The 27,815-nt window shown below is 39.2% G+C and overlaps 2 protein-coding genes across 2 annotated transcripts; one reads left to right on the top strand and one right to left on the bottom strand.

The window, feature by feature from the left end:
* The first annotated feature begins 364 nt into the window (after positions 1-364).
* Positions 365-9,530, top strand: LOC111331621 (sodium-dependent glucose transporter 1A). Its single transcript, XM_022936771.2, has 3 exons — positions 365-817; positions 4,819-5,104; positions 7,812-9,530. Exons 1-3 carry the CDS (start codon positions 536-538, stop codon positions 8,930-8,932), a joined length of 1,689 nt encoding a protein of 562 aa, XP_022792506.1. The 5' UTR covers positions 365-535; the 3' UTR covers positions 8,933-9,530.
* LOC111331616 (kinesin-II 95 kDa subunit) lies at positions 9,453-27,808 on the bottom strand. The gene is made up of 25 exons (XM_022936766.2): positions 27,603-27,808; positions 26,942-27,027; positions 26,003-26,107; positions 24,245-24,315; positions 23,193-23,246; positions 22,927-23,051; positions 22,176-22,259; positions 20,639-20,718; positions 19,804-19,873; positions 18,404-18,496; positions 18,114-18,185; positions 17,797-17,857; positions 17,656-17,699; positions 17,257-17,300; positions 16,994-17,089; positions 16,147-16,360; positions 15,659-15,751; positions 15,376-15,480; positions 14,384-14,503; positions 13,488-13,606; positions 12,753-12,869; positions 12,082-12,187; positions 11,507-11,646; positions 10,939-11,013; positions 9,453-10,665 (listed from the first exon to the last, which is right to left on the bottom strand). The coding sequence occupies exons 1-25, from the start codon at positions 27,603-27,605 to the stop codon at positions 10,551-10,553; spliced, it is 2,292 nt and encodes a 763-aa protein (XP_022792501.1). The 5' UTR covers positions 27,606-27,808; the 3' UTR covers positions 9,453-10,550.
* Positions 27,809-27,815: the final 7 nt, after the last annotated feature.

Genomic DNA, 27,815 nt, shown 5'->3' with positions numbered 1-27,815 from the left:
CTTACACTTATGTCTATTCTGTGGATGTAATTTGAAATAAGGTTAAGGCATATTTGCTCTTCAATCATCGACACGTTCCGCGTCCAAGAGTCCGATCCAATGATATATTTGACGTCGTGACATACTGAGGGGGAGGGAATGCATCTCAACAACCGTGAAATTCGACAGTACAAGATTTTCGACATAAAAACACTATATCAAATGGCAAAGTTCAAACTTGTTATCTAGTATTTTATTATACATTTGTACTGTTAATATATGTCATTTAACACTTCAACCATTTTCGACCGTTACGTATCCCAATTTTCTTTCTAATTTACGGTGCACTAATTACCGTCTGGGTACCATGGCAGGGACAGTTGTGTCACTTTAAGAGTCACGACACTTGAACAAAATGGACCCCACTAGTTTATCGAAGAGAGGCATTATTGTTTATCTCGATTTTCATCGACGTGTAACATCATCACAAGACCAGGTCTCATGTTACTTACACGCTATTACAGTCCGGGGGCATTAAATTTATTTTATACCGAACATGGCTGATCTTTCGGCGTCCACTACAAGACGAGGCGGTGAAGATTTACCTGAACATGGTCTCAATTCGGACGATTTAGCAGAAATCCGTCAAACCTGGGACGCGGAAGAGAGCGAGGTGGAAGAATTTGTAGCCAATGAGTCCAAAGGTCGTCGTCAAAATCTCTCTTCGTTGATTTCAGGAAACGCGAGCGTTTCCTCGAGCCATGGAATTCCAACGTACTCGTTGTACACAGTGCAAGTTGCAAAGAGTATCTGCCTATTTGTTTGCTTTTTTGGATTGGTGAGCTTGTAGTTATGAATGTAATTAGTGATATGTACTTTAACTTAAGACTGCTGACGTGTGAAATATCTTCCGAATCCACAGAGTATCTCGTGTAAGAGCGATTTGTTCATGAAAACAGATTCTTGGTTTATCTGATTCCTCCATAGGAAAATTTTCCTATTTTTTAAAGATGATTTCAGCCATGAAAACATAAAAGATACAATAAATAAAAAAATAGATAAATAAATAAATATATCATAAAAAGGGGATTGAATAATAGATGGACGAATGAACGAATTTTACCATAGCTTGATACAATTGCACACATAATTTTTGCCACTCTCTAAGCCAGTAATTGACATGGTAGTTTGCCTCAGTGAGAGATAGTGTAATCTACATTCTAGAATGCTGGGCTCCAGATGATTTGCTTTAAGTTGAGGTCCAGACTGGCTCAAGACAAGCACTTTAGTCTTACAATGTCTCTCTCTACTCAAGGGGGGGGGGGGGGGGGGAGAATAGCTGGGTTAGTGCTTTTCTCTACCCAGGGGGAGAAGTAAGTCTGTTAGTAAGAGAAACCTGGAAAAACACTGAGGTATAAGGGTCAGAGGAGTGTTTTGAAATGTGTGTGAGCTTATCTTTCACTCATACCCCTACTACTATGTTCCAAAATGCCCTTTGCATTGTTCATTTGGGGAGCAGAGATGGTGCAGTGGTAAGAGCACTTGCCTCCCATCACTGTGGCCCAGTTCAATTCCTGGACCTGGCATCACATGTGGGTTGAATTTGTTGTTGGTTCTTGTCCTTGCTCTGAGGGATTTTCTCTGGGTCCTCTGGTTTTCCTCCCTCCACAAAAACCAACCAAATTCCAATTCTATCTGGAAACAGTGGACAAGAAGAGCCATCCAGTGGAATGCCCACTGCTAAATTATTTTTATGTTTATTTAATATTTATTCATTGGCACAAAAAAACTTCTTTGCAATCTTTACAGTTTTGAGTGGGTCTGCAATCGACTTGTGACTTTCTTTCATTTTTTCCAGTACAGTCTAAGATCTTGTACCTTTGCATTTGAATGATTCCTATCAATGAAATAATTAAATAATATTCTTGTCTAACTTCCTAGACATGCTGTCTGGTTTAATGGAAAATTGCTCCAGTTAATTAGCTTCTCGAACACAGGCTGGAGCTGTTTAAAAAAAAAAAAGGCTTTACAACATATTATTTCAGCAAGTGGAATGTTAATGATATAAGGAATTGTGAAAAGAACATGAGATGGAATATTTTGCCAATTTATTATGCTGCGTTTTAAAAGCAATAATTATTTTTTCAGCACCTAAACATGGGGTGGCTGTAAGTCTGGGGAGACTATGATCCCTCCCTGCCCATCCTGCTCAACTGCCTATACATAGTTCTATAAGAATCCAAATCTAGATTGGCAGTAGTGGCCACGCCCAGGTTGTGTGATGCCATTGTTTTTTAGGGTTTTTATTAACTGAATAAGCCATTTTACATACCAATATCTAAATTGCTATATCTCAAAGAAATTGATTGCCATGAATCAGATTTTGAGATCTTAACTACCCAATAGGATGAGCCTTTCAATGCCAAAAGAAAAAAATCCTCAAACATTTAATGCCTCAGACTAACAAAGACATAAAAAGTGTTGCGGACGTGACCTTCAGGGTATGATTCAGAGCAACATTTATTTAATTTCTATGTAGGTTCTCAACTGTTTCAGGTCTTATTTATGCTGCTCTTATTGTTAAGTATTATGATAATTTTGACACCCCAGCTTGCTCAAATTTGTCAACCATTTAAGAGATATCGGGTTGCGGACGTGACCGTTGCAGACATGACACATTTTTAAAAACCCAGAAAACCTCATAAAATTTTCAAACATGAGAAGATATGTTGATATTTAATGACATCAAATGATAATTATAGACATATGATATATGTAAGGCTATCACTTTTTTAAAATTCTCCAAAAATATATAAATGGCCTTTGAGGTACAAAATGACCTAGATCATCAAAGTTTTAATATTTTATTTGTTATTTATTTCCCAATTTACAGATAAAAGCAATGAAAACAGCATTTTTACCTCAGTGGCATTACTCTGAACGTTATTAGTGGTGAATGAAAAGCTCTTTCTTGAACATCCCCAGAATGTCACCTCCACAACAGATTTTGGTCATGTCCACAACACAACATTTTTATTCTTTATATATATTATTTGTTATTTATTTCCCAATTTACAGATAAAAGTAATAAAAATAGAATTTTTACTTCAGTGGCATTTTACTCTGAACGTTATTAGGGGTGAATGAAAAGCTCTTTCCTGAACATCCCCAAAATGTCATGTCCACAACAAATTTTGGTCACGTTTGCAACACAACATTTTTGTTAATAAATCCATGGTAACAAGTAATTTCTATAATATCTTTTCAGATTTATGAAGCACAATTACTATTGCATTTAGTTAGTATATGCAGTTTTTTTAAAAGGTTTTCAATTCACAGGAAATTTGAAGTAACCAAAAGTAATTCAAATCAATGGTTGTTGTAGGAGTCACATCTGCAACACACTTTGAAAAATTATTTTCTCTGGATCTCAAAGAGATAGTCAAAATGTTTTCTGGCAAAATAAAAGGTACTTCAGGGGTAATTTTATGACATGACTCATTTCAATTCAAATAGTGTGGATCTGACGTTAGGAGACATTTAATACCCAAATTTTGCCTCTAAATGTCACGTCCGCAACATGGAATTGACCCTATGAGTTATTTATAAGCTTTTAATGGACAAAACTCCCACCCAGGGCAAGGTAACATTATACTCCTAGCTACCTAATGCTGTAAATTTTGGGATTAGCTTTGGTAGGATGGGCTTTCTCTGGTGTAAAAGCTGCCTTTGTCTTTATTATTAGTGATTTGTAAGATTTTCAAACATAATTGCTTTAAGGGTGTCAATTAATGCCAGTTAGCATCAGTGTACTACCACCCATTATGCATTACAAGGACTCTTGCTTATACATGTGTTTGTTATGCCTTAAGCTCCTCCTGGAGCTGACAGAGCCGAATAATGAAATGCTACGTCAGTGGGTTGTGGTCAACAATGTGGGCTCAAGTGTCCTAGGTCTAAAATTTAGCGAAATTAGCGGGAAATAATAAGGGCTGACTTTTAAAACCGAGGAACTCTACAGTTTTTGTCAAAGGCTTTTTCCTATTTCCAGAGGTTTTAAGGAGAAAATTAATTTTTGAAAATTTTTAGGGGGTGTACCAAGTTTTTGGAGGTTGTTCTGTAAAAGAGAAGCGGCAAGGAAAATGACACCTTAAAGCAACAGAATTGGAAATCATTCATGTGAACGACTCAAAATCCGTACTTCTGTGGCAAAATCTAGCGCATGCGTGTATGTTATTCAGCCCTGTCCCTGGAGCTAAGACCATTGATGATCATCCTCCTCTCCCCTTGTTCTATCCTGGTCTAGTGTGGTCCAGGTATCCGCAGCCTCTGCTCCTCATCTGAGCTTGCGCCAGTTTTTGGTTGTCCTCTTGTCTATTTTATCTGGGGATGTGTCAAGATTTGATTTTTTGAGATCTGTATGGTTTCTCTGGTTGTTGGTTATTTTATTATATTATTTGAGCTACTTTGCCACTGGTGCTACATTTTAGTAAGAGGCATACTGCTAGGAAAGGAACCCCTTACTTTATAAGCCCTGTGGTTCCTTTGGACTTCCTTGCCATTTCTCACAAACCTAAAATATACTTATACATATTATATGGTGGCAACAACAAAAAAAAAAACTGAAAAACGTGTTTATTTCAGAGCTGGGCTCTTTTTGAGCTCCCAACTACCCACCCTCTCCCCTCCCCTCCTCGTAAGGGATCCCTTTCTGCATAGCTTCAACCATAGTTGAATCACAATAGGAATTTAGCAATGCAGCATTGACTACATGTATACAGCTATGCCTCATTTGTTCCTTTGCCTTGAAAAAGAATAGCATTTTTTTCTTCTCCACAGGGAATATCTGTGGCCATTTTGGGGCCCACTTTGATAGAACTAGCATGTCAAGCTCAAACAGAATTGGCAGAAATGTCATTTGTGTTTACCGCACGGGCCATTGGCTATCTGATAGGAAGTATTGTTGGTGGTTGGTTATTTGACAAGTACAATGGACATTTGGTTTTATCACTGTCGTGTGTTTGGGCAGCTGTGATGATGTGGGCCCTGCCTTATGTCACCAGTCTCATTGGTCTTCTTCTTGTTGTGGTATTCATGGGCTTAGCCCTTGGATCAGTGGACACTGGTATGTAAACATGTTCAAGACTCATAACAAACATACCACTAACTTGGTTTAGTGCCCTAGTTCCAACGAGTGCCCGCTCTCTAACAATTAATGCCCCTGTTTAATTCTTTTTTGGTAATAAGTGCTCCTTTTGAATACCCTCATTTCAAGAAGCACCCCTATTTTGTTTCAGTGATAGCACTGTTAGAGTACAGGTACATTGAATCATACAAAGTTCATTTTTATTTAATTGCTCTGTGAAAGCCTTATTACAAAAACAGAGGTCTTCATCTCAATCTCTTAACTCAGTTATGTTCATGGGAGTGCACATGCAGTTCCTTCAAACCAATGATCTACTCTAAAACATCTTGGGACAATTTATTGGCTGGTCATTATAGCCAGGTTAAGGATCCAGGAAGAGCAAGTCCACTTTCCATAGTCTGCTGTTTCTTAAAAAAGGATTTGAAGGTTCCTGTCCCTAATAGGTGCCCTCCCTCCAGGAACCAAAAATTAATAAGCACCCTGAGAGCCTTAATATCAAATCATTATACTATTCATTAATTTATAATTTTTGGTCTGATTGAGTACAAGTGAGTGAGACCTGCATGCATAAGGGTGAAGTGATTTTTTCACTTGTGCCATTTTGCAAGAGAGGGTTGTGCACCAATGGAGTCCTCAAATCCTCAAATTGTGTAGGACCAATGCATTTTTCTGCCTTTTTTGGACCAGATGCTGGTAAAACAATCTGCTTTAGACTTGTTACCTCTGAATATTATGTCTGATCCAGCCCTCAATAGTTGTTTCTGCATTTTATGTTTCTTAAGGAGGCTGAACACAGTTTTGGCGTGGGCTTTTGTTGATGCGATTCAGCGTGCGCACATAAGGATTGCAAAAAACAAACATGCCGTCAACAGAGCAGTCATTTCATTTATTCAGCATGTACCCGCACTATCTGTGCCATTTTTCTCTATAGTTGGTGCAGTGTATAGAGGGCTTTAATCTTTTATTACAAAGATACGTCAGAAAAGTTAATGGTGCAAAGAACCCAGCAATTCTCAGCATTTTTGTCATTACCAAAAGAAACCAGTTAAATGCAGCACATGTGTAGTAAGTTAAAAAATTGCGATTAAATGGAAAATTGCTTTCTCGGAAATATGTCTATTTCTTTAGAACCACTCGTTAGAATTTCACGAAATTTGACACAAAAATACTTTAGGAAATAAGTAACTGGAGTATTGAAAAAAATTGATTTTAAACAAAGGAAATTCTAGAAAATCGAGTGAATCTTCAACAAGGGATAATCAGAGATCTCTGTCAAATTGTTAGCAAAATGATGTTAACTTGTGAGTATTATTACATACTTGCTACATGCAAATTATAAAGAAAATCTAATGACTAGATTTTCCACAAAGAAACAAAACCGATTTTAATTGCCTATTTATATCTATTCATGTCGCCATGGCAATGGCACATACGTCAGCTTAACTATCTAAAAAACAAAGTTTGTGTTGTAAACTTGCTTGCTGCCAATTTTGGCGACCAAGAGATCAAGGGTTTTAGAGAAAATGGTGAAAGAAACAAAGGTATCAAAAACTGTGTTCAGCCACCTTAAACTATTTGGGTTTTACCCTATCTCAGGCTGGCCCCTGTTTTAAGGCTTTTGCTTTTAAGAAAAAGGTTTCAACTTGTTGAAAATACTCAAGAAACTGAAATAAATTTTGGTTACTATGGTGACATTGGCAGGAGAGAAAAAATTGAAATGACTCAATTTGAGCTGAAATTTAATTGTGATAAATATGCTACAGAATATTGGAAGTAAACAAAGGGGGATCGACCATCAGCTCAAAGCTAACAAGGTCTTAAGCTTAGTTTGGCCCTTTTGTGGTCAGTGAACTACTCTGTACTGTATGTATCCCTTTCATGAGGAATATTTGGACAAGTTGTGGGGAGGGTGTGGTACTAAAACAGTCAAACATAGAACAATGAAAAAAATTAAATGTAAGTAATTAAATAAACAAAGAGACACAGAAAAAATCTGTCAGTTTTCATAAGAAAGAAAAGTAAGAAAATCTGAATTCTTTAACTCCTGAGAGTTACTAGCATCTAATTTATTCTCAAAATGTAAGAGGTGGATCAAACATCAAGGTTTTGGGAATAAAAAAGATGATCAATTAATTTGTGAAGGAGCTCTTAATTGTGCGATAAATTATTCTTGCCAGTGCCATTGGATATGTACTGAGGAGAATCTGTATGCTGTTATTAGACTTGAAGGACTAAACTTGAAGGGCTCCTTCAGCTTGAGACTTCTGCACCCTCTTACCATCACCTTTTGTATCACAATTGTTAGTAATGTCGCAATCTGATTGACCAAATTTGCCGTTCCGGTCAATAAGAGTACAGACAACGCTGCTCGCGTCAACGTGTCACGCACTGAACGAATGTTTTTATTGGACGTCAATATTGTGGTAAACAGAAAAATCGACAGTGGTCTAATGCGGTCTGTACTCTTATCTACTACGATATTCGTTATCACAGTGCGTGGTCAAAATGTTGTGCGCCTTGTGAGTCCACAACATTTGTGATGACGAATATCGTTGTCGATTAGAGTACAGACCACGCTAAACCACTGTCGATTTGTGAATTATCCAGTAGTGTCTTCCGCTACGACGTTGTGTAAGGCCAAGTGCCAATGTAATGCTCTCCTAATTTTGAATTAACCTTTTTTCAGGTGGCAATGTCCTCTTACTGAACACGTGGGGTAAGAAGTCAAGGCCTTACATGCAAGCTTTACATTTTGTATTTGCCCTAGGGGCATTTGTAGCCCCGCTCATAGTACAACCCTTTCTTGAAGATGGAATCACGAGCCCAAACATTCCCACAAACGCAAGTAACGACACGAGCAGCACGACCAGTAGCATAAGTGACAGTCCGGTTTGCAGTAATCACACTGGCGAGAACCCAATGCCTGTTACGTGGGCCTTCTGGCTCGGCTCCATTCCACTTGTTGCAACTGGTGTTGGATTCATGGCTTTTGTTGTGGTTAGAGCTTGCCATGTACAGAGTATACAAACTCAAAATGAAGAGACGTCTAAAACCAACGAGGGTAGTCTTACGTACAAAGTGGTCATTCTGTCGCTGTTTTCAGCTTTTCTCTTGCTCTATGTGGGCTTGGAAGACGCCTTTGGGGGCTACATTTTCACGTTTGGCGTAAAAAGCCGACCAAAGTTGTCCGACGACAAAGCCGCGTTCCTTACGTCCGCGTTCTGGGGAAGCTTTGCGTTAGCCCGGCTGGTATCTGTACCTCTAGCAAGGTACATGAGACCCTCGAAGATGATATGTATTGACATGGTTGGCTGCTTCATAGGATCAGCAGTGCTGGTCTCGCAATTCGCCCATGGCCAGTGTGACAGATCCGATCCCACAAAGCTATGGATAGGAACAATTATTTTAGGCGTTTCTATGGCATCAATCTTTCCTTCGGCTTTAAACTTTGCAGAGTATTTTGTAACAGTTTCGGGAAAAATAGCTTCTGTTCTTTTAGTTGCTTCAAGTTCTGGGGGCATGCTTGTTCCTTTAGCAGTGGGGCACACGATTGTTGAATCGTCTGTAGGACCATGTTCTCTGATGGCATGCTCTGTCATAATCAGCGTATTGACATTTGTGATATTTTGGTTGATTAAGGGAGCCGGTCGTTATTTTAAACGTCACGGGGATGGTTTTGTGGGGATGCGTTATCAAGCGAAGAAGAAAAGGGCCGAAGAGGAAAGCAAACGCCAGCCCGACGAGGTTTTGCAACTTCTGGAAGAGAACAATGAGAGATTCAATGGAAGTCAGGAAAGGGAAACTTAGAACTTCTAATTTACAATGTGCAGTTTTTTAAAGTAATATTTAAACAACCTTTCAATTGTGTCGAAAAAAGCAACCGAACGACAGGAATCAAAATAAGTTATATAAAAAAGTTAACATCACCATAGGCCAACGAGAACTCAAAGTAACTTTATGTGAATCGCCTCAACAGCGCGTAATTGATTTTCGCAGCTGTTTCAGTTTTATTTCGCTTGGTTGAGATAGTTTCTGTGAGTTCCCTGGACGAATTAAAGCGCGCAGCGGGGCAAACGCAGTGCCATCTGGGAAAAATTTAGACATTGAGCGTTAACATTTCTCGACGCTTTGAAGAGTTTCAAATTTGGCGAGGTGCAAAGTCTGTTTTCTGGCGAGGTGCAAAGCATCTTTGACAAGTTTCAAAGTTCGTATACGTGGAAATACGACTTTACACATTGGTTTCAATGAGTAACACCAAAGTCACCTTTTCGTCGTTCTTTTTGTTGTAAATCAGTGTATTCTGGTAAGAGTCGAACGAGATTACAACTCAGTTACTCTCCAATCAGAAGAGATTATTAGTTTATTAAGCACTTATTACTGCGAAATAAATAATTCAATACGGTAACTAATGGTATCTCGTTCGAGTTATTTACAATAATGTCACAAATAAAACAGCTTCAAAATGATCCAGTAACCCTCTTTAGCCCATGTAAAGGACTAGACTGTTATTGTAAAGAAAATCAAGGATAATTTATTAACACTTTCAGTGACCTCATGATCAACTTGGCACTCTGAGACAAATTTTATAACAATAAACTGAAGCCGTCCTTTTCTTTCAAAGAACTGTAATGACACTAATCTAAGTGAATAAAGGCTGACAGTTTCTAAAGAAACTGTTTGGGACTGCGTCGGTGGGGGTAACGAAATAATTTGGATATATCAACAAAGTTGAAATCGTTACGGTGGCCAATTTACCATTTCAACTTTGTTGACATATCCAAATTATTTCGACACTAAACTAAGGTTTTGTTTACGCATTTGCGACAAAAAAAAATTGGAAAATTGTTTTCGTGAACAAAGTTACTGCAAAGTTTACAGTAAGCATGAAAGTTTCTTCATCCGCAGGAAATTATGAGGCCTCGAGAAACCCGAGTCGGCGACAGGTCCGCTAAGGGTCTGGAACTGATATTAGTTCTACACCCCCGATAAATCTCTCCCTGACTAGTTTTATACCTTCCCGGGGCTCTCCCGGAGCGGAGAACCACGCGTCTTGCAGCGCTAATAATAAAGGGCCTGCTCGAAGACTGGGTTTACAGATAATATTCACCCATTTGAACAAACATCGTTTGAGGTATAGCCTACAGAAATTCACAACTAGTCTGGACGACTGAATCGGTGACGGAAATAGGGAAGGAATCTCTTATAGAGGAGGGGAGGGCCCCCTACGGAAGCCAGCATCAGATGCCCGCCTCGTCGGATTAACTCATTGAGGATGAAGACAACAGCGTTAGAAAAATACAGCAAAAATGACTTGAAACTGAACTCCAAGTAGAAGTAAGAAACAGGAAATGATTCGATGATACTTATGATATAATTTGTATGATGGGGCCACCATCATAAAGAAAATTTTGAATATCCACTTGGTTTACTGAGGTAACACTCTTTTCTGTTGAGCAACCAAGCCTCTGGCAGTTGGATACTGCGCAGAGTCCGATGAACCCTGCTGATGATTGGTAGATGGCGGGCCTCTACTTCTGCGCCTGAGAAAAATGAAAGAGACTGTTTATGACACAGGTTATGAAGGGGAGAGGGCTAGATATTTTGGAGGATTGGAGGGTGACAGGGGAACTGTGAGTACAGCATGCCATTCAGAGTCTGTGTCATCACGTTTTACAAACAATGTCACAGACTGCACTAAAAAGGAAAAAGCGAGGGAGTAACGACAATTTGACAAAAAAAAAGATAAAAATAACACCGTGTAAGTTGCTGTTACTCTCGAAACCTATTGCTGAAATGAAGTGAGGGCATCTCACCCAGTTTTAGGTCGCTCGCCATGATCGTGCTTGTCTCTTCTCTTTGACCTCACCTTAGTTTTACTGAGAAGAATACTGAAAAAAAAAAAAAAAAAGAATGAACAAGGAAATATTAACGGCGTGTTTCTCTGTAGAAGTTCAGGCCATCGCAACGATAACCTTCCAAACTTAATTGCCTGTAGCAGTTTTTGCGTTGTCGTAGACAAACATGGCCACCATTTTTGTTTTGGCACAACAGTGTACAGAAGTAAGTCTCCTTCGCAGCTCAGTCATTCTTTAGGATGTCACACAACGCTCATCCTAAGACCTGTCCAGGGTGATCGTTGTGCGACATCCCAAAAACCGACTGCGAGGGAAACTACGGACATGGCCGCTGTTTCCTTATTTTGGCACTCCAACATGGCCGCCGTCTTATTGTTTTGGTATATCATCAAGGCCACCACTTTAATTGTTTTAGTAAATCAACAGGGCCGCCGTGAGGTCATGTGAAAACGCTCTATACTTTTCTCTTACAACGCGCAAACACGGACTTAACGTCATGACCACACCACAAGAAGTTACAGCTTACTCAGCATCGAGCGTAAGATCTTCCTCATCCTGCAGAGCCGCATCCAGAGCAGCTTGGACCTTGGGTGCCACAGCAGGCCCTTCATATTCCCTGGTTGTCCTGTTCGGCATGTCCAGCTCAATCATGATAATGTTCTCGGCCTTAAAAGAGAGAGACATAGAATGATTGTAATCTCAAGAGTTGCCTTTAGGATGACAATAGTAGTTATCAGTCAAACATGCTTTCAGTTTAAGATTACATTAATAAATTGAGCTAACAATAGCCCTTCACCTTTTTTTGATACCATATTTGAATATTCTAACATATTTGAAGATTTAATTTTCCTGTTAAGTTATGTCACGGATTCATGAATAATTTGTGAGAGGGAATCGATCAGGATAACAAATGAATATACCACAGAGGTATATCCAGCTCTTACGGCAAATAAGACCAGTTGTCAAATAAATAGTCCCTTCCTGGCTTAAGAAATACTTTCACCATGACTGGAGAACTCAAAACAAAGGGGGGAGGGGACAGGTGGTGGACCCACCTCCTGCCCCCCCCCCCTCCCGATCACGACCACCATGAAGTTGTACCTTGTATCGCATGTGGCCACCCATGGCCGCCGCCATTTTAGCATATTCAGTGATAGGTCGTCTGTTGCCCACGGCTGAAACTGGTCGTTTGGCCATGGCTGGTTGGCTGTTCATTGGAAAGTAAAAGCAACCATTAACAAACAAACACGAGCATAGAGATGCCATCCTCAAGACAAGCGCCTTTATGCGAGATCATACACCACAAAGTTTTGAAAAAGACACCTGATAGATAATTCTTGGTTTATTTTTGAAGTCATGGTTATTGAAAGAGTTCAGTTTGAACCGCGGAAGATAAATTAAGGATAATAAAAAAAAAATAATAATAATTGAAATAATATACGCTCATACAAATTTCAGGACTCAAACAAGATTTGAGTTTGTAACGTCGTAAAGATGGAGTAATACGTTAACCAACCGAGATATGAAGCCACTAACACTTAGGAGCAGGTGCGATGAGACAATTAGATTTGGGAAGACTGAACCGGTGAAACACGAGCATTCATAGGGGGCTCTGATTACTTTGCTCAACAATCGAACACAAAGGCGGGAGTCAATCTTTTGCAGGAAAATAATCAAAGCAGTTTTGAACACAATTTTGGCGGCACCTAGAGTTGTAACGAAAGTTTCGTTGAAGAAGTGCAGTGTGTAATAATCATCCAAAAGTCCTTCACCTGCCGTTCTGAGAAGACGGTTTCAACCTCCACTCCTCGTTCTCTTCATCATAAACAGCTCTGTTGGTAAGTTTGACACGTTCGTCTGGGGGAATGAAGTTCTCTATTATCAAAGACCTTTAAAGGAATAAGGCAAAGTATCAGAGAATGGTTCAAACATCCACCAAAAATGATTCAATATCCCAGTCATTGGCGCTGAAGAGACAGGTCTACAAGTCTTTTGTCTTCAACAAGAAACGTGCATCGCGTTAGCTTTTTTAAAAGTTAATTGTACAGAAAAACTTTTCTCTGGATGCATCCGCAAATATCCGTTGCACTTGATTTTCATTTGGACCTTCTTTCCGTTACAAGTTTCCTAACAAGCACCTTCACTAGAAACCAGCTGTCGTGTTAGAGAATTTTATCGTCGATCTTTTCCCCTGCTCCAAAAACGTCACACTCTTTTTTTTTAGATGTCAGGCAATGCTAATCGCGCGTGACATTTCAGAGGAAAGGGAGCTATGAGAAAGAGACTTTTCAGTAAAAAAAAAAAATTGTCGTAGAAAACTCGCTGCCATGTAAAGATTGCTTACATTTAAGTTCCCTCTGAAACGATAATTTGTTTCTATATTCTGATACAATTGCTATGTCACCTGAGAGAATCATGGCGAAAAGGGGCTTTTCATGGTCCAACGTTAAAATAGTCTTTGAAGACGAGCACTTTAGTTGCGGTGTATGTCATACAGAGTAACTCACTTTAGCTTCATTTCCTTGGTAAGATCCTCTTGAGCCTGCTCTAGTTCCTGTCTTTCCCGAATATGCGCATCTTGCAGGTCAGCGATTTCAGAGCGGGTAGTCTGTAACTTAGCAAACAGCTATAGGAAAGATTTCAACATTCAAATAGCAAATTGTGACAAAAAAAAAAAAAAAAAAAAAAACTGACGAGGTTAGATTTAGCTATTATCTATTTATTCATCTATTTATTTCATAACAGTGGTTTATCTCATTTTCAATTTCCCTCAAGACTCTTTGTTAAACTTCTGTGACCGTTATTTGACAAGAAGCTTTCCGAGTTACTTAAACTACTGTACTAGTCGAGTATAAAAGTGATGAGCTGAGCGCGTATCAGCGGTATGCAGTCCAAACGGCGCCAGAACAGTTGCATTCATTATCATAACGAATCTCCTTTTTTTATGTTCAATCTTTAATCTTAGTGGATTAAATGCCAACTCCTCTCAAATGAGAGAATTCCATGAGAACACTGAGGCGCAGTATCATCTTTGTTTCGCCAGTACTTTTATAATCAGCGTAAAAGCCACACGAATAAAGGGCTAAGTTTCAAAAGAAATTGTGATGCTGCATCGGTGGGGTGTTACAAGATAATTTGGTTTTTTGAGTTTTAACTCAAGACTTAAATGTCAATATTAAAATATTGTAAATTGGCCACTGTAAATAATTTCTAAAGCTGGCATTTCGAGGTTGGCCCTTTAACGCTAAAAACTTCTTTTCGATGGCCAATTTACATTGTCAACCGCTCAGTTGATAAGTCCAAATTTTATTTTATAATCAGACCTGTCTGACCAGATTCTGCTATGAAAACTAGGAAGTGACTGAGGTTCCTATCTCTATTTGTGATATTTAAACAGATTTACCTTTTTCAGTTTCTTAGTTTTGCTGTCCACTTCTTGTTGAAGAGTTGAGTAATTTCCCTTTATTTCTACTGCATTTTCTTCCTTTTCATCCAGCTTTTGCTGTATTTCTCTTTCGCGGCGCTAAAAATAAAACACAATAGAAAGCACATGTCAGAAAAAAAAAAAAAAAAGAAAGAAAGAAAAGCATAACACAACGGAAAGTTTTGAACTAAAAACAACAATTTGCGAGATTGGGCGTAACAAAAAATATAGTCTTAAGGCCGTCATTATGAGCGCTTTGGCACGATTGATTCCTCGCCCGCCCGAGTCTTCGGGCAACGCAAGCCGACGAGAGGACATTAGTACCCGACCCCCAGCAAATCTCTCCCCGATTTGTCCCAAATCTCTCCGTGGGCGAACAAACGGACGTTCTGCAGCGCTACCGATGCTTATCGATAGTCAAAATCAGTGATTTCATAACTGAAAGTCTTGATTGTTTTTTATGTAAAAAAATGGTGTGGCTAATTAAAAAACAATACACAAGAAAACGACTTTTTCACACTCAGAACAATTACGACTATCCCGTTACAGCTGTAGCCCGCGAGACACTGTAGTGCTGTAAGACGCGCAAGATTTGAGATGAGTGGGAGGAAAGGTTTGCCGGAGGTGTGGAACGGTCCTAGAGGTGTGCGACGGTTCTAGAGGTTTGGATCACGGTCTTAGGGGTGTGGGACGGTCTTGGAGATGTGGATTACAGTGCTGGTGGTGTGGAAAGGTTCTAGACCCCTGGCCCCAGGAAGACCTCCCGCTGACTCATGTTGTTCAAGTCCCCGATCTTTCCCGCGGGCGAAGATACATTCGAGCCGAAGCGCTTAAAATGACGGCCTGCTTGCATGCTATTACAGCTTTATAACTTTCACTGGAAATGAAGGGAATTGAACATAATTAAATGCGCTCCAGGTACCATTTTTCTCAAGATATTCCGTTCGTTTTCCTGCTGAATTAAAACATACCTGTTGTTCAGCGATCTGTATTCTTTGTTCCTCTAGCGCTCGCTCTTGTTCCGTGGTTTTATCGACAATGCTCTTTCCCCCGACCAGTAATTTACTCTCCATCATCTGCGGAGGAAAGGTTCATCACTAAAATGTTCCACAGCAACATTACCTCACTCTTAGCTGAGTCTCTTTAACAGCTAGCTTACTTTTTTTTTAATTTACTTAAGACCTGACTGGGCTTCCAGTTCTTCAGGCAACATTGCTTTACTCTTAGCCAAATGACATAGAACAGCCAGCTTACCTTTATTTTTGATTTTAGACCTGTCTGGGCCTCCTGTTGTTTTTTCAACTGCTGAGCTTTCTTCTGGATCTCACCCATAAGCTTTTCCTTTTCCTAGAGGAAAACGAGCGTTGCTTTATCACATTACCTAACCCATCTGTTTATGTATCACTGAGGCATTCATTCCAGGGGGATCAAAGATATGAGACAGAGGGAGAGAGACAAATAAGACTTTATAACATAAATCACGTAGAGTGCACGCTCTGATTGGTCAATTCAGTGTCTACCATTTGCCCATAGGTGTACGCTGCTGACGTGAGCAAATGTTTCCAACAAATGTTTCGCAAGAAATTGTTTTTTGTGTTATCGAAAAAAGGTAAGCACCACAGCGAACACTATTGCATTCTATATGCACTTAGGAGGTTTGCTAAGCACTCAAGAAGCTACCATTTGTTAGAATAAAAACGAACCAAAACGACTCAATCAAACAGACTTGTCTAAACACAAACCTCTGCCATCATGCTATGATTTTCTTGCAGCGCTTTCTTATCCTCTTCAAGTCTGGCCTGCTCCAACTTGATTTTATCTTCCCCATTCTGCTCGCCCCCTTCCACGCCTTCTTCCTCTATTTCTTCAGTTTCACCATTTTCTTTTAGTCTTCTTCTTCTGACTTTCTTTGATCCCCCTCCCCCACCACCTCGTTTTTCCAGTTCTCTTTTTAATCTGCAAATGAACCAGACAACTTGAATGGAACAGTGAGTATCTGCAGAAAGAAACAGCGTGAATTTTTATATCATTTCAGATACGTTTTAATCAAGTGTGAGGTAAAGGTGGCTGAGTATTGGCGGAGTTAGTTTTTTTGCGTCTTTATTCGAGTTCCAAAAAAAAACAAAAAAACAAAAAAAACGCAAAAAGAACGAGGGTAATATTCAGCCACTATGACTTAACAAGCTTGATCAATAAAGGATTTACTATAAGCAAAAAGATTTTGCTATAAAAAGGAATCAAGAATGACTTAATTTTCAATGTTTTTCTTTGTTTTGACCTGTCTTCTGCCGCTTTTGGGACTCCATTGCCGACATTGTCCAAAAATGATAAACTTTGTAAGTCCGCTTACCTCATGTTTTTTTAGCGCGGGATCAAAGCAGGTAATGCTACGAGAGCAAGATGTGCCCATCTTGCTCGCTAGGATAGCCAATCAGACCATCTTGCCCGCTTGGGTAGCCAAGCAGAATAAATAAAGGATTCGCTTGATCTTACCCGCGGGCGCTGCAAGCTTTATAACAAAATGTGAGACACAACATGTTGTACCTAACAAAGTGGCCGATGATTTCATACTAGTAAATATTTTATCACCTTAAGATCTCTTCTTGAAATTCCCTCAACAAGGCATCCTTTGGATCTTCATTAATCTTCGGTTTGTTTTTAATGTTCTTGGCCCTGTTTGCATATCTGTGACCAATAAAAAGATATAAACATTAATTTTTTCAAAAAGCGCAGACAATAAATTGAAACGGCTTGGCGAGTCTCGTATGTGCAGAGGAAAAATATGACGTCGTTATTAAGCAAACGTGATCTCTTTAAGACATTCTTTTGTCATTACTATTTAAACAAAATACCTGAGTGTTGTGATCGTTTCCTCAAAATTATAGCTTGCCGGACCCTAAATGACACAAGAATAAAAAAAAATTATGCAGAGACTGCTAAGGATCTGTGAACTTACATAAAACCTCTACTCTACACAAATGGCACACGGTACATTTCCGCTTGCGCCGCTTAAAAGTGAAGAAACTCGTCCAACTTTGTCGGTTTAGTTCTGTAAGAAAAGTACCCTACTGATAACTAGTGCCGAGTCCCCGCAAACCTCTCCCGGGCTCGTCTCCAACCTTACCGCGAGCGTCCTGCCCGACTAATTAGGGCCTGCTCGTGAGCTAAAAGAAAAATCAATTTGGTTTTTTTTTACTATACCAAAGGAATTTTAAAACCAATTAAGAAAAAGTAAAAAAAAAAAAACTTACTATGTTGGCAACCATTACTGTGCGTGCGTTTCCTCCGAGAGAATCTGCTCGCAGAGAAAAGATGAATTTACTGACTGCGAACAAAACTTTGATCAACGAATAATATTTTACAACATATAACCACAACGTTCATGTATTTACCTTGCAGTAATCTTGTTAACTTGGAATCTCTGTACGGTACATGCGTACTTTTTCCATCCACCTACGGGAAAAGCAGTCAATCCGCTGAATATTATGATCAAAGCAAAGCTTAACTAGTACAATCGAAGCAAGTGAGTTCGTCACGTCCCTTTGTCTTCTGTCAGTTCAGCTTCTTGCTCTCTCTGCCCCAGCTTTGTTTCGGCATGTCATTTTGCTGCACTGATCCCTTCAGCGAGCGTAATCAAATAACGTCAACAACAGATAACGTCTCTCTCTACTACGAAAAAAAAAAACTACCAAACAGAAGTTTTACTTACTAATGCAGATATCACATTTCCTAGAGCCGAGAGAGACAAGTTGATTTTAGTAGCCTCTTTGAGTCTTTCACCCTAAAACACAAAACAAAGCAAAAAATAAATTACACCACATTTCGCTCCCGACGTGCAAACCTTTCCCAGGATCCAAGAGCCTCTGAACGCCATATACATACACACAGACTTCACATAATTTATTTTGTAAAGCAGGTTAGAAAAGAAAAGGTGTGGACCTGCGTCAAATCAAGTTATTCTGGCGCATTGTGAACTGGGTGCTAGCTTTTAGTTCTTACCGTGGCCCCAGTCTTCGTCTGCCTCTCACTGCCAGCGAGATCCACCATATTCAGTTTACCAACTCGGATGTGGTTTTCACCATCTGCACCAGGCTGAAAGCAAATTTAAAATCCGTTTAAAGTTGAAGTCAATTGTAACAAGTAAGCAGTCTTAAAGTGCACCTACACTCAAAAAATTTTTTTCGCTTAACGAAGTAAGCTTATTTTTTTGAGTATTTCTGCGCAAAAATTTTTTTATTTGCTCAAATCTTCAATTTTCTATGCCCAGTCAAAATACGGAAAATCGGCCGCCATCTTGCCCCACGACCGAGTTTAAAGAAGAATGGCTCTAGCGGGTAATGTGACGTCAAATCGAGAACACGAAAGTCTGCATCTCACACATTTTCACTTGTTTGGGAAGATTGTCGTCGATATCGTCCGAAATATGCCGACTAGGTGTGTTGTATGAAGATTGTATGGAGCGCGATACCCTCTTGCAAATTTCGCACGTTGCTACATCCTTCTACAACACACTTAGTCGGCATATTTTCGGACAATTATCGACTACAACCTTCCCAAACAAGTGAAAATGTGTGAAAAGCAGACTTTCGTGTTCTCGATTTGACGTCACATTACCCACTAGAGCCATTCCTCTTTAAACTCGGTCGTGGGGCAAGATGGCGGCCGATTTTCCGTATTTTGACTGGGCATAGAAAATTGAAGATTTGAGCAAATAAAAAATGTTTGGGCAGAAATACTCAAAAAAATAAGCTTACTTCGTTAAGCGAAAAAAATTTTTTGGGTGTAGGTGCACTTTAACGGAAATCAGGATGAATTCTAGCAGTTCTCAGTTTTAAAGCAAGGAAACGCCCTTTTTTTGTTTACAACTTAATTATCAAATAGTATTAAGAGTTTCGTAAAGCCAGAACCAAAGTAATTAAAACGGCAAATCGAAAAAAAAAAAAAAAAAAAAAAGGAAAATACCTTTGAAAGCCAATGAGAACTCAAAGTAAAAACAACCAAACTCCCCACAGCGCGGGCGACCAAGTCGTGATTGGTTTCAGTTTTGCATTTGATTGGTTGAGAGAGCGGCACGAGTTTTCTGGACCAATCACAGAGCGAAATAAAGCAAAACCAAGGTAATCTCTGTTTACCTTCGACAGTCAATTGAAAACGACTCTATTAGGGATTTTACCTTTTGAAAGTCGAATTTTTTGGCATATTCACTTGATTATCGAGTTGATGAGGGTAGATAAATACCAGTGGCGAAAAAGCTGTTTCTATTCAAAATTTGCCAGGGTGATGTATTAACTGTTGGACGTTCTTCTTAGTTTCTCTTGTTGGCCAAAGGAAAACAAACAGTTTTTTTTTTTTTCAAGAAATAGATAACATTTTTCCCGTATTTTAAAAGACATAATTACCTCACTGCACTCAATTGTAACGATGAAGATAGCGTGGGACCTGGATGAATGTTCGTTCATGTTGGTTGCTCTTTTATTTTGAAATGAGAATAAAGAAAAGCATCAATTAGGGGATTCTCAGTCGATCCAATACCATTCTCCAAACTAATATCATAAGAATTGTATGACAGGCAGAAAGGTGAATTAATATTGAGATCTTGACGATGAAAGAGTTTAGTAACATTTCTCTATGAACATTAACATCAACTGTCCACCGCCTTCCAGTTAGCTCAATTGGTTAGAGCGCTGGACTGTTGTGCGGGAGGTCGAGGGTTGGAGCCCCGGCCGGACCAACACTCGTGATCTTAAAATAACTGAGGAGAATGTGCTACCTTTCTATAATATCAAGAAATGGATAGACATTCTAGTCTTCTAGGATAAGGACGAATAAACCGTAGGTCCCGTCTCCTGCATCTTTTCATTAGATAATTTGATTAGGCAGGGGACGTTAAAGAATCTACATCACGAGACAACTGTGATGTGGTCTGGCCTGTTTACTGGGAATTGGGGGAGGGGGCAACTGTAAAAATTCGCCTTTGTTGATTGTGAACTGCCACCAGCAGTCTGGTAAAGTCCCCCGCACAGTATTGTAAAGCGCCTTAGATAAGAGTGCTATAGAAACAAGAATTATTATTATTATTATTATTATTATCATTATTATCATTAGTATTATTATTATTATTATTATTATTATTATTATTATTATTATCAGAATGAAAACTAACTGGCGGGGTAGTTATACAATTCCTTCTACAGGAGTGTGTACAATATTTTACCATATTATCATAACACTTACCCCACAGCTCTATTTTGGTTGCCCACGTTCATCACGTGTTCAATCTCTTTTACACTTTTACATACAAATGACTGAAGATCCTATAAGAAACAAATCATTACAAAAAAAAACAAGCATATTCAAAGAGTAACACTGGGAATACTCGAGAAAGACAATTAATTAATTATTCCAATCATAAAGTCACAATACTCAGGCTCAAGGCTTTTAGTTTTCTAGGTGTGAAACTGGTCCTAATGGGGATCTCTGTTAACAAATTACAGTGGTAGGCAAGTGGCCCATCCACCCAGAAATTATAATGGTTTCTGTAGCATGAAGCAACTAGGAGTATGCTACTCACCCCTAGATGAGATGCCAGTCTATTGCAAGGTTACCCTCCCCCCACAGCATTTACTATAATAATAGTTTGTGTAGCATGAAGTGACTAGGAGTACTACTACTCCCCCGTGGATGGAATGCCAGTCCATTGCAAGGTTACCCCCCCCCACAGCATTTACTATAATAATAGTTTGTGTAGCATGAAGTGACTAGGAGAACTACTACTCCCCCCTGGATGGGATGCCAGTCCATTGCAAGGTTACCCCCCCACAGCATTTACTATAATAATAGTTTGTGTAGCATGAAGTGACTAGGAGTACTACTACTCCCCCCTGGATGGGATGCCAGTCCATTGCAAGGTTACCCCCCCCCCACAGCATTTACTATAATAATAGTGTGTGTAGCATGAAGTGACTAGGAGTACTACTAATCCCCCCTGGATGGGATGCCAGTCCATTGCAAGGTTACCCCCCCCCACAGCATTTACTATAATAATAGTTTGTGTAGCATGAAGTGACTAGGAGTACTACTAATCCCCCCTGGATGAGATGCCAGTCCATTGCAAGGTTACCCCCCCCCCCCACAGCATTTACTAAAATAATAGTTTGTGTAGCATGAAGTGACTAGGAGTACTACTACTCCCCCCTGGATGGGATGCCAGTCCATTGCAAGGTTACCCCTCCCCCTAAGCTTTTCATCAGGCTTCCCTGACAATTTGCCAGTACCCATGTACTACCCACAGGTGGAGGATAGAGTTGTTAAAGTAAGGTGTCGTGCCCAAGAACACAAGACAATGACCAGACCAGGTCTCCAAACCAGAATTTAGACACAGAGTCTCACACAATAACCCTCTAACTCTCAGAAGTGATTAACATGGAACTTCTCCCTACAATATCCATACATTACCCAGCAAACAGGTAATGAGAATACTCAAACTTATCAAGTAGGAGTTTTTACCTTTGTTGATTGAACACCAAATTCTGGTATAAACCAATTTACAAGAAAATGTGTTGCAGCTACAGGGGAGAATTAACAATCTGACCTTGGGAGTACAGGGTTAACTGTTAGGCTAGTGCCTTTCCCACCAAATTGTCTATATCACAACAATGAGATATTTTAAGGGTGCACTGCACATGAATGACCCCTATCCACTGTAGCAGGCAGTAGCTGAGATGCACTAATTTTGTGCTGTCTGCTGGATGTACATGACTTGTATACTGACCTTGACATACACCCCAGTATCTGGTCTTTCCTTCAGCTCCAGTCTTCTAGATTGATCTTTTGATAATAAATCTCTGATATCTTCCTATAGAAGTTGTTAAACATTTGCACCCATCCATTAGTTCATTATTTTGTAAAAGCATGTACATGCATTTATGTAACTTGAATCATTTCACATTCCCTAAATTTCCCAAAACAATGTGATAGGCATTTAAATAAAGCAATAAATTGTAGTGACAATCATGTACACTTTATATTCGAATTTACTTTAATTTTCTACTTTAAAACTACAACCCCCAACTAATTGTCACCACTTTTCCATCCAGCCAGGTCACCCCATTCTGCAACTGGTACAGGGCTGTGGTCTAACAGCACCCGGTGGCCCCTGGTGCCTTACTTTTGCTCTTGGGTGACTCACGAATCCTAGTTTTTTCATAAAAAGCATATGACATTGTTGGGCACCCTAGATTTCACAGTTTCAGGGCTCTGGGCTCCCTTCAATTTTTGTTAGAGCACAGCCTTGACGTATAGCAAACCTACATCTTTCTCCTTTTTCTTACTTTGAACACCAACATGCCTCTATCTTAAGTTATACCATTATCGGGAGAATGGGAAATTTGTATCTGTGGTTTATATTGAATAACACTTTAAAAATGGCCAGTCATGAAAACTACATTGCAATAACACCCTGCTGCAAACTGTCCTCTAAAGGCACCATGGTTACTGCTGATCAGACTAAGTGTAAAGTATACCTGGTAAATTTCAAGGTATGAAGCCCTGACCAAGTATTGTTGATTCTGTGTTCTGGCTATGTGAGTAAAGATGTGCTCAAAGGAATTTGGAATCACTCCTCGCAACACTGGGTCTGATCGTACACCTAAAGCACAAAAGAAAAGGATTTAAATAAGTATTTGAATCTTAATAATTGCAAACCAACTTACAGCATTAATTCTAAAATAATTCGAGCACCCATATGACATTCAGAGAAGGAATGGTTCAAATATTAGATAAACGTTACCTTCCATGGTGAATGTTTTCCCTGTTCCAGTCTGGCCATAAGCAAATATTGTACCTAAATATGGAAAATAAGTGAGTTGTCTTAATTCTCCTTCAAAGAGTCAAGTCCAACCTCTAATCAGGGTCTGTATGTTATGGCCACCAACACTGACTTGAATAGTTGATTAATAGCATATATTAACATAGTGAGATAATATTAAGCACAAAGAGATGACTTTAACTCACTTATTCCTGCAAAGATTGCTGAAAGCAAAGCCACCTAGAGAGAGGTCTGCAATGGGTCTGGGCACAGGAAATGAGAGCCTATGAGGAATACAGTAGTCTTGCCTAGGAATGCATCTGGTTCCATTTCTCATACTGCACCCCTTTGATACCTTGTGCAAGCGGGCTTCATTTGCTGACTTAAATTGTCTTGTGACCAGAGCTACTCCTGTCAGAGCTCTGAATAGAACCTGCTCACAGTCTACACCGGTGCACCACTAAGTATTTGCCAATTGTCAGGGAAAACAGGTGAAATAGATAGTGTGGGGTACGTAATATGCAATGAATGTCACATTACATGTGACACAGGAAGAGTAGCTTTGACTGACACCTGTTCATTTATGACCCCAACTTCAACTTTGACTTTAACTTCAAGTAACTAAAACTAGAAGATGCTCTGCCAAGTTGGACAGTTGGTCGTATAATACAATGTAATTTGGATATATCAACAAAGTTCAAATGGTAAATTGGCCACTGTAACAATTACAAAAGCTGACGTTTCGAGCGTTAGCCCTTCGTTGGAATGAATAAAGGCTGATATATCCAAATTATTTTGTTACCCCCACCGACGCAGCCCCAAACAGTATCTTTAGAAACTATCAGCCTTTATTCACTTATATTTATAATACAATGTTTTTCTAGTCTGCCACAGAAACCTGAGGAATTGCTTAAGGGTACTCAGTTATCAACAAACAACCATTAAAAGAAGCACTTTCACCAACAACACTCTGCTCATGGGGAACCATCCCACCACATGAATATCACAGGAAATTAATGAAATTAAAAACTAACCATTATATCCTTCTAGTACAGAGTCCACTAACTGTCTGAAGGTTTCATCATAGAGGTCAATCTGTTTTGAACTACATGGAGAGAACACAGGGGGAATTAGGGAATTATAGCTAAAAATCATGGTTATCTTCAATCTCCTCTTGCACTCTTTACCTATTTATTTAATCACTTTCACCAGAGTGTGGTGAGGGTCGCACAACAGAGCGAGGCTCCAAATTAAGTGCGCCCTATATCCCACCCATCCCACCCCAGGGGAGGACATCCATCACACAGTAATCTCGTGTGTGGGAAATTAACGTCTCCTACCCCAACCCTGCAGGAGACGGGACGTCCATTTATTCGTCCCTATCCGAGAAGACTAGAATATCTAACCATTTCTTGATGTTATAGAAAGGTAGCAAATTCTTCTCAATTATTTTAAGACCCTGAGTGTTGGTCCGGCCGGGGCTCGAACCCTCGACCTCCCGCACAACAGTCCAGCGCTCTATCCATTGAGCTAACCGGGAGTTTGCCAGTCGCACTCTCCATGGTTGTATTCAGTCATTACCTTATGAGCTCACAAATTTGAACATCACCTCAGTTTGACCTTCTATTAAACAATCACACTACTTTAAGTTTATAAACCTCTTCAGGTGGCTGGTATATCGGCTGATAATGTGCTCAGCTAAAAGGTCATCTGAACAATGAATATTTGGTAGAGAAGCAAAGCTTTGAGGGCATATGTGACATTTTAAGGACAAACTCTCAGCCAAGGACATTATCAGCCGACATACCAGCATACCAGAAGGGGCTGCATGGCTGCTTGGAGGTAAATAGTACTGATCAATGCAAATCATTTCCAAGTCGGAGCCAATTGGCAAGCACAAGAAGCGTTATTCACCTTTCTGCGTGGTATCTAATAATTATCAATTAAGTATCAACAGTATAAATAGTTAATATCTTTGTTTTTATGCAAAGTTTATCCCACATTATTACACGACTCGGGCAGTCAGAGGGCCAATAACTAAAATCAACCAATCAAAATGCTCTATTGCCGGTCAATATTCTCTCAGTATTGGACCGGGCACTGTCCCGAATTGTCCCAAATGATACCGCACTTGCGTCCCTTTGAAATTCAGTCGTATTTAAATAAATCTCTTATTAACCAAGCTTGCTCGGGACCATACTGGAAGAATATCGGCCCTCGGTCTTTTTTGTACGGACCTCGCTGCGCTTGGTCCGTACTGTCAAGACCTTGGGCCAATATTCTCCCAGTACGGCCCTCGCGCTTGGTTAATAAGATATGTTTACTCCCCTATCTTGACTAGTACTCTAAGTGCACCATTTCTCATATTAATCCCAATTCTCAGTTAGCTCAATGGATAGAGTGCTGGACTGTTGTTCAGGAGGTCGAGGGTTCGAGCCCCGGCCGGACCAACACTCAAAGTCTTAAAATAAGTGAGAAGAATATGCTACCTTCTATAACATCAAGAAATGGTTAAATACTCTAGTCTTCTTGGATAGGGACGAATAAATGGAGGTCCCGTCTCCTGCAGGGTTAGGAGACGTTAATTTCCCATGCACAAGATTACTGTGTGATGGATGTCCTCCCCTGGGGTGGTTGCTGGGTGGGAATTGGCCCTGAAAAGCCCCCATGGGGAGTGGTCAATTAACATATGTGTGTGTGTAATTCTATTTAAGATATTAGTTCTTACTGAGACAGTAGATGATATAGGCCTCAAGTAAAAAAATACCAAAATAAAAATGATTCAAACTCACTTCCAGTCATAAACGGAATCATAGGTGAACATTCGTGGCACTTCTTCCTTTTTAGCTGGATTGTTGATCTCAATTGTTCCTTTCTTCACATTCATCTCAATTATCCTTAAAAATATAACATATTAGAAAAACTGGATGATCTATAATTAAATATTAATAGGACCATCAAAATGAATCTTTAATAATTTTTCTGCTTAGGCTAACTTATTTTTGAAAAAATCTCATTGAAGTGGTCAGCAGTGAGCGACCAAGATGGACATCAGAAATTAAGCTCCGCTGTCTTTAATCTTTTCATTTATAATTTGCTTTAGACTCTTAACAAATTGTTGTCACTACCCGCCGTGACTAGCCTGTGCTACTTGTAGGCAGTGTCAATTATGTAAGGTTTTTCTTTTCCTTTATTTTTCTTGAGTAATTTTTAAGCATTGTAACCCCCCACCCTAATGCGGAATAAACTTTTGTTGTTGTTGTTGTTAAAATTGTTGTTGTTGTTGTCAGTCAAACAACTTGCAATCTCAAAAACAAAAAAAACAAAAAAACAATTCGCCATAGTAAACTGTTTTCTCACTCATTCTTTGCCAGAATTATTGAACAGTTGAAAAGAAAGGACTTCAGCATATAAATATATAAATTTATTAGAAGTATATAAATTTATTAGAAATTTAATTTTTAAAAGTTTTGTGAGTTAGATAAACTCTCACTCTTTTGTACTATTCTATTTTTATAGCTCATTCATTATTTTATACTGGGAGTGTCCTTGATAGGGACACATGTAACTTCCAATATTTTGTTTTGTGAATTTTTGAACACAATAAACTTCATGATTTGAATTTGAATTGCTGATGATAAAAACCTTTATTGTTATTTGATTTTAAGCATTGCATGAAAATCATCATCCATTAATTCTTAGCACAGGAAAAAAATTTTTCACTGCCCCACCTTTGATGTCCTTGAGCTATTTCCTTCTGGTTCATTGGACGGCATCTCACTACCACCTTTACTGACTCACCCCCTTTCTTGTTAGACTATGAAAATCAACACATACAAAATTAATGATTATTCCATTTACTTCAATTGCCATTTGAACATAGTAGACTTTCCATCTTCTACCTTAAAAAAAAAAAAATTAAACAAGTTCCAAATTTATTTCTAACTCGTTCAGAGTCATTCGATCTGTAAACTAAATTGACTTACAGTGTGTACATCAAAAAAATTTTTTGATTGGGATTTGAGATTCATGCAAATGATTATATGTCAGGTGTTAATTCAAACATTCAGTGATGAAATCATTCTATTTTAAGAGGGCAAACTAAGGAAGTAACAGTGAACCCAAGTTTTCGCGTGAAATATCTAAAGTTTCGCCTCTTAGCTTAACAACACCTGTACATAGTAAAATAAGAAAATTATAATTAGAAAATAGAGACAACTTCGCATAATATTGGTATCGGTAATGTGTAACTGAACCAATAACACTAGTGAAAGTCAGAGTGAATTCCTCGGAAATCCCAATCCCAGCGGATAAAAGAATAAAATTAGAAATCGTAAATCAGATCCAAAACCGGTGATAGATTTCAAGAACAGTTTACATTTCATAACTCACCATGGCGACTGTGTATAAGCTGGCCACCGGCTTGTTTCCCGAATACAACGACTTGAGGTCAACCTTATCGCCAATTCAATTACTTTTTAATATCTTTACCGTATTAACAACTACTTTTAAAACAAGCAGATCTATGTTTTTCTCGCATTTTTTCCACGAAGGAATCGAGGAGGTCGCCATCTTCTTTGTTTTAGTACCAAGTCCCTCTCGGTC

Source organism: Stylophora pistillata, chromosome 3 (genome assembly GCF_964205215.1).
Source record: "Stylophora pistillata chromosome 3, jaStyPist1.2, whole genome shotgun sequence".
Lineage (NCBI taxonomy): Eukaryota > Metazoa > Cnidaria > Anthozoa > Scleractinia > Pocilloporidae > Stylophora > Stylophora pistillata.
Note: the sequence above shows the minus strand (reverse complement) of the source record. Positions and strands in the feature narration are given on the sequence as shown.

Coding starts and splice junctions, on each gene's coding strand:
- LOC111331621 (XM_022936771.2), top strand. CDS start 536: ATGGCTGATCTTTCGGCGTCCACTACAAGACGAGGCGGTGAAGATTTA. Junction 818..4,818: donor TTGTTTGCTTTTTTGGATTG/GTGAGCTTGTAG, acceptor TCTTCTCCACAG/GGAATATCTGTGGCCATTTT. Junction 5,105..7,811: donor CCTTGGATCAGTGGACACTG/GTATGTAAACAT, acceptor ACCTTTTTTCAG/GTGGCAATGTCCTCTTACTG.
- LOC111331616 (XM_022936766.2), bottom strand. Junction 19,874..20,638: donor AACCAAAATAGAGCTGTGGG/GTAAGTGTTATG, acceptor TCAAAATAAAAG/AGCAACCAACATGAACGAAC. Junction 18,497..19,803: donor TTACAATTGAGTGCAGTGAG/GTAATTATGTCT, acceptor ATTTGCTTTCAG/CCTGGTGCAGATGGTGAAAA.